This window comes from Mauremys mutica, chromosome 4, assembly GCF_020497125.1.
Source record: "Mauremys mutica isolate MM-2020 ecotype Southern chromosome 4, ASM2049712v1, whole genome shotgun sequence".
Classification (NCBI taxonomy): Eukaryota; Metazoa; Chordata; order Testudines; family Geoemydidae; genus Mauremys; species Mauremys mutica.
Window position 1 is genome coordinate 137,313,375 of NC_059075.1, and position 7,397 is coordinate 137,320,771.

Genomic DNA, 7,397 nt, shown 5'->3' on the forward strand with positions numbered 1-7,397 from the left:
ATCAGAGTTCCACTGTATTCTGAGAGCTCCAAGCCAGCTACTAAACTGCTGGTTGCTTCAAGGTGGTCCCCAGGACGGAGAGAGAATCCAATTGTCACTCTAATCTGTTTTAGTTACACACACAGCTTCTGTCACAGTAGCATCTGGGTGCTTCACCATCTTTAATGTATTTATCCTCAACACCCTTCGATGGTAGGGCAGTGCTGTTATCACCACATTACAGGTGGGGACCTGAGGCAGTGAGAGATTAAGTGACTTGTCCAGGGTGACAAAAGGTGTTTGTGGTGGAGCAGGAATTGAACCTGGGTCACCCACAGCCTAGTTAACACTTGAACTACAGATCCATCCTTTTTCCCCATTTCCCCCTTCAGTTTCTGAACCATGTGGAAAAGAATTGTCCCTTTTGACTCTTCTCCAAGAGACATCCTTCCCAGTGTATCTTAACTGACACCAGATCTATGTTCTATCATCTGTGCTCTTTTTTCCCCAATCTTTGCAGGCTTTCTTTTGAGGGTTTTGCTGTATGTCAGAAAAAATATATCACACTGTTCCTTGCAGCTGGCAGAGCCAAAAAAATTTGAGCACACTTTTCTAGACTGTGCTGACTTGACAAATTGGATTGTCCCTGGCATAGGACAGCTGAATTATATCTCTAAACTTGAGCAGCCATTGCCCTTGGTAAATAGGGTAATCAAGTACGCCACTGTCAATTGTGTAGATCCAATAGATGCTAAATAATTAATGGTTCTGAGAAGTACACTTCTAACCAATTCAAGGAGCTATCTACTCTTGAATTTAGAGTGGGGCACTTACATTTCAATAAACTGCATAGAATGAGAACTTTACTTCATAAAGATATGAAGGCTGAGAGGTGGAAAAAGACGAAGTAAACTCCTAAGCAGAAGGCATGAGTCTGCAGGTGTTATGGGCAAGGTGAAATGTTTCTGAGGCTCTCTCAAGTGGCCGCTGTGTATCGTGCGTCTGCTAGCCTTGACACACTGCCATTCTTGATGACTCTTCTTTGCTGCTTCCTGCACATAAAGGAAAGCAGCCTTAGCAAGAATGCACTGACTTGCTCTTGTTTTTGTCTACTCCATTCTTCAGGACTGCTGGCAATGCACCAAATGTAAGAAGTTTAACTCTCCAGTCAAACGGTACTGTTACCGCTGCTGGGCCTTACGGAAGGACTGGTACTCGGATTGCCCCAGACTAGCTCATTCTCTCTCTCTGTCCACCATTGATACTATTCAAGGCAAAAAGGATGATGAGGGAATCGATGTCCCAGACTGCAGAAGGACCGTGTCTGCTCCAGTTTGCCGACCCAAAGATCTGCACACAGGTGAATGTGAGTCCCATGTAGACCCTGGCAGCTCTATGGAGTCCCTGGGTTTGACACACGAATGCAAGGTCCAGGAGCCACAGATGCATTTTGGTGAACACAAAAAGGAAGAAGTAGTAGAATGGCAAGAGAATATAAAAAATTTGTTGAATCCCTGCATTCTATGCCAGAAGAGGCCACGGGATGGGAATATTATCCATGGACGGTCTGGTCACCTAGTAGCTTGCTTCAAATGTGCGAAAAAGCTGAAGAAAGGGAGATTGCCATGTCCAGTGTGCAAGAAACCGATCCAGATGGTGATCAGAATCTTCGTGGGGTAGCTGTGCCGCTGCAAGGTGCTTCAGGGACTTAAATGGTCACTAGTCAGGGGACATCTGCCACAAGGTTTACGTTAGTGTCTATGGTGCTACAAGGGAGCCTAATTATGTAACGCAGCTAAAGAACAGGGGTCCCAAACTGACAAAGAAAGTTGAGGAATCCCCGAAATGAAATGCAACAATGTTTGGTTTTTAGTGTCAGTTTACGTTCCTGGGGCCTGACTGATTTTAGAATTTCTAAATCCTTTACTTTCCAAGTTCTAGAGGAGATGATTTCACCCGCATGGTCTTGTTTTCATAACTGATCCTTGCAGAAGCCAGATGGTTAATAAATAAATATTTAACTCTGGTTGGTTGTATGCTCTGCAGTAAGCTAAACTCTGTGCAGTGCCTGAAAATAGAAAGCACAGGGTGGGAGGAGAGTGTGTCTGTGTGTACATACATGTACGCTGGATTCTCCAAGGATCAGTTCTCAGAAGAGTAATGGTGAACGGGGGTTACAAGACTTCTAACTCTCTTCAGTATTTTGTAAGATTGGGTTGAGACACTCCCCAAAATCCATAATGAAAAACAAACCTCCCCAACTTTTAATCAATATGTAAACCACCCTGTATGATTTAGCAATCATGCAAGAGCAAGGTGTCATGTCTTGCTCTCTTAATGGATCCTTTTTAATTAAAATACAGTGTTGGGGACCAGTTCCTCGGCTGCTGCCAATCGGCATAGCTCAGTCAACTCAATGCTAATTGACACCAGCTGTGGATCTGGCCCTTAGGTTAGGTGTGCACTTACAGCAGTTGTGCGTGTATATACGAGCATTCTAATGCTCATAATTAGCCCCTCACACCTACAGCTGTTTTAACTGCATCCCTACCTTTTTTAAGCTGGCTGATCATTTGAGAAAAGTCTCTATTTAAAGTGCTAGTGAGATTTACTAATGACTAATGTGCAATTTTGAAAAATAAGTCCTTTATCTTTGTGTGCCACCTGACAGCTGGTTTATCTAAGGAACTGTTGCGTGGTGTTAGTCACACTTGGACCCTCTTCAATTTGATTTAATTTCGTACAGGTTTTAACTCGTCTCAGAATCCTTCTGCGGTATTCTTATCTGCACAGTGTAATAGAGGGTCCATCTGCCGCTAGAATTGGTAGTTTTAAACTGTTGTTACATTCTTTCTTAAAGAGCACACCCTAGGTATCTACCCACATCTTTCTCAACCCCCATCTGCAGGAAGGAGCTCCAGGGGTTGAAGGCTGCCTCAAGGAGAGCATCCTCTATTGTCCCTTGTGGAGGTTGGTCAGGATTTGCCCATGTGGGGAAGGCTGTGGAGTGCCTGTCCTCAAACCTGAGGGATCTATAGGGGAACAGGGTCATTCACATTCCACTGGACCCACGCTACCAGAGTACCAGACTCCCGCCTACAGCCACAGCTACCCTGGGGACCCCTGAGGGTTTGAGTAATTTCCACTGGGCAGGTGGAGAATCACTGGGCACCCATGTTCCATTCTCCTCTGGCCTGCTCTATCTCTATCCTGTTCCCCAGCATGGACCTCGGACCATGTGCAAAGGCATCTGCAGGGTCCAAGGGGAGGAGACAGTGCTGTGGAAGCACACGATCTTACCAAATGCAGAGTCTCCTCCAGGCTAGATCAGGACCCTATAGATCTATGCATATCAGTTGGCTGTAAAGCAGGTATATAGCCCTTCTCCTGCTGCACTTTCCCTTCTCTCCTGCAGAGCTATAGCCATAATTACAGCTCACTATGTAGAGTAAATTTACTTACCTCCATCCCTCCTCAAAACACACACCCCTTTTAGCACCTTTATTTTATTTCCTACTTATTTAAAATAAATAAAAACCTAGAAAAAATAAAGATGGCCAACACCTGTTAGATCCCATTTAGCCCAGCACTCCCTGGCCACCGCAGGTTGCTCTCAACAATGTGTTATCCAAGGTTTTGTCCAGGCCTGTTTAAAATAGTTCTAGGGTGGACGCTGTCACTTCTCTGTTTTGAATACCAAGAAATGTTCATTCGGTGTAGCAGCTCAGTACACTGGGAAGCCATAGTTCTTTGTCAATAGAATACACATTGTGGGGTTGCATCTTCTGCTGTGAAGACTATGGGCTCCTCCAAAGAGATGGATTATTTGATCTACCAGGTGTTTACCTTCTAACTATTAAGATCCACATACCTGCCTTCTACTGTAAAGTGTCTATCCAGTGCAAGTTGGGTGGGGATTCCTATTACTTGGGCCACCTAGACTGCCCTGTCTCTAGCATGTGATTTGGGGAAGATTTTGCCTCCCCCTTCTGAACCATCACTGCCAGCCATTGCAGCTTGTGCTGTACATCATAGCCTTATTGCCCAGAGTTCCCGAGGGTGTACAGTTCAACTGAGCCTGTAAAGCTGCAGGAGGCTTTACGTATTCACAAAGAACTGTAGTTTCTTCTCTAGCTACATTCCTTTTTGATCTAGTATTTTTATCGTAGTCTTTCTAACTCCCTTCATCTCCCTGGTAGAGACACAAAGCAGGTACAGGCACCCCACAAGGTTCCTCAGAGCAGCGCTTAGCACTCTGCTGCTGAAGCAGCTCTATCTCCAAAGTTTCACATGGGAAGGGAAGGGAGAATATATAGCAGGGACTGATCAGTACCCTCTTAGCTATGTTTGCAGAGGGGGCAGTGGCTCTCCTCTGGTTTAATGTTGAGCGTGGGAGGAGGAGAGGGGAACGGATCTCTTTTCCATGGCTATAATCCAGGCTTTTCCTCTCTCCCTATTGATTTGTGGCTTTTAGTTAGAAAGCGCTACTACTGGGCATAGGCTGACCAGCACAGCGCCAGGACTGGATGTGCAGCTGACTAGCAGTACTTCGGTAGCTATAAGTGAGCAAGTCTAAGCAGAACTGGGAACCATTCCATGCCGCTAAATACTTGACACTCTTTCGGGTGGTTCTCAAAGCAACTTTTTCCTTCTCAAGTCCAAAACCAGTCTTTACCATGTGTAAAGCCAGCTGTAAGTCTACGTCTGCCGGGGAAGGTCACAAAACCCAGCAGCACCAAAACCACGCTGAGCTTATTCTTCCTCTGCAGGGATGTGTGGAATCAGAGCTATCACTGCCAAAAGCACACCAAACCTGTTGGTGATTCTGCAGTTATATTGACTTGACTTTGTTTTACCGTGTGATGATTACTGTGTCTGTTTTTATTTGCTGTAAATGTACAAATGGAATGAGTTTTGATTTTAAACCACAAGTTAAGCTGCAGTGCACCAAATTGCAGTTTCACAATATTGTTTTGCAAACAGGCCAGATCACCGATGGGTGTAAATCAGCATAGCTCTATTGAAGTCAGTGGTGTTATGCTGACTTGCACCATTGGGGGTTCTGGCTCCATATCTGAAGCGCACTGGTAGCTTCCTTGCTGAAGGGTCACTAAAATGAAGCTGACACACCTTAGCCTTCCTTTGGGCCGTAGTAGATTTAGCAGAGTTTCCTTATAATAGTATAGAAGTGGGAACTGTTAGTTACCAGCTTGCTGCCTTCCCTTTCTTTGGATGTTTCTGCGGTCGACAAGGTGGATGCTTGGGCATAGACCTGAAAGCACATCTTCTGGATACTGTGAATTTTGTTTTCCCTGTTGCCTTTAAAAGTGCATTTTGTTAAGGGTTCTGATTGAATAGTTTTGAGACCGAATGTGTTACGAAGTGTTTAGTCCGTTGACCAAAAAAACCTGAAAGTACAATTTATTGGGGATATAATATCCTTACTGAAACCCTATTAAGATGTGTAATATATATAAAGCTTGAGATACTTGCCTTTATTCAGTGGCTAAGAGTTATAGGGAGTCTAAGTGGAAATCCCCTTGTGTCAAAGGAAAGCCACAATGAACATTAGACAGTTCGGAGATTTATTTTTATTATGTAGCGAATATAAGAGTAGTATTTCAGAAGCATCAGCTTCTTTTTTGTACCCATATAACTATTTTGCTTAAGGGTATGAATTTTGTCCCATGAAATAGTTATACCAGTGCAATGCTAGTGTCGATGCAGGTATACTGGTATAAAAGTACCTTAGACTGGTGTATCTTATTCCTCTTCCCACAAATGCTTACACCAGTGTAACTGTGTCTACACTAGGGGTATGTGTTCACTACCAATGTCAAAGCGCTGCCGCAGCAAGTGCTTTACTGTACCTGTGTAGTCGCGGCCCCAGCGCTGGGGGAGAGAAAAAAACCACTCCCATGCGAGGAGTAGCTAATGTGGCTCCCAACGCTGGTGCACTGTCTACACTACCGCTTTACAGCACTGAAACTTGGTTTTTTTGCACTCCTGAGCGAGAATGTTTCAGTGCTGTAACGTGGCCGTGTAGACAAGGCCTCAGAGGGTTGTATAGCTATATATCAGTATAGTTAGTGGTACAGACAAGCCCTAATTCAATCAGAGCTGCCGTGTTATTAACATTTCCCAACAGGAAGTCTGTTCTCATGCCTTAGTTACAGAGACAGGACCCAAAGTATTTCAATAAAATACCTAGCCCTTGTATAGCTCTCTTGATCTGTAGATCTCAATGCACTTTAAAAGGGAGTCAGCATTTTACAGATGGGAAACTAATAAAGGCACCAGAAAGTTAGCCACCTAAATCGAGAATTGGGCACCTTAAATCAGTGCCCGGATTTTTTGGAGCTGCTGAACACCTGGATCTCCTGTTGACTAGGGTGTCAGTTGTGAGATACTCAACATCTCTGAAACTTTGGCTATGTATAGCAGTGCCCCCTTTTGGAGCCCAGGCTGGAAAGTGTTGGCCAGGGAGGATAGCTGAACATATGAAAAGCCGTGCAGTTGCCTGATGTCCTGTTACTAAAAAATAATCAGTTAATGTTATGCATGTTAAACTACTATTAATACATTTTAAAATAACACAACTGCTTTGAGAATGACTCCTGCTCCCAGACATTCCCTGTGTCCCAAACTGTCATTCAGCTTTCAAGGTGGCAGCTTTTCCTCATTCGTTCTTAACTGTTTGTATTCAGACTGTTTACAAATTATTGGTGATGACCTTTCTCTCTCATAATAATAAAGTGCTGTAAGAGCTACGGTGCTATGCAAGCAGGAATCCTTCCAATACCCCCATGTACCTATCTGAGAAGGTTCTTGAAGGTGGCTGAAATATTGTGTGGGTAGCAGGAATGTTTTATGCTCTTGAATAACAATAGAAAGACCGAGTCCCTTCCAGAAAACGTAATTTCTTACTAAATCTCAGTACCCTTCCCCTGTTTTGCGCCTAAATGTATTTTCATCCAGGAAACGTGAAATATCTATGTAATACATGCTCCCTACTTGTAGCATAAAGCTCACCAAAATACTCTATTTATATTTGCACTATTTTACCGTGCTTTGGTTGGACTAAATTAATGACTTGTTTGTTTCCCATGCAAAATACAGTTGACATTTGAAATCTTGTGACAGGGTAACTTAGAAGGTTTAGTTTTTAATTTGTACTGTGTTTTGGCAAAGCTTAAATAAAATCTTTTGTTACCAGTATAGCAACCTCATTTATTTCACTTTGTGTGTGTGCATGTGCAGCTTAACAAATCAATAAGAAATCCTCAGCAGCTCAAGACCTCCTTGTTTTCTATGAGTAACTTATGTCCTTGTGACTTAAGGAGACTGAATGAGAAGATCTTGGAAACAATTGGACTGGACTAGAGCAAAGTGTAGAAGAAGCACCCTGAGACTTTGTA

The 7,397-nt window shown here is 43.6% G+C and overlaps 1 protein-coding gene across 2 annotated transcripts in view; it reads left to right on the forward strand.

Moving 5' to 3' along the window:
* MDM4 (MDM4 regulator of p53) overlaps positions 1 to 7,197 on the forward strand; it is a 40,168-nt gene extending 32,971 nt beyond the window's left edge. For both annotated transcript variants that reach the window (XM_045014245.1, XM_045014244.1), the window contains exon 11: positions 1,105 to 7,197. In XM_045014245.1, coding sequence (XP_044870180.1) covers positions 1,105 to 1,659 — 555 coding nt within the window. In that variant the 3' untranslated portion in view covers positions 1,660 to 7,197. The remainder of the gene's footprint in view (positions 1 to 1,104) is intronic.
* Positions 7,198 to 7,397: the final 200 nt, after the last annotated feature.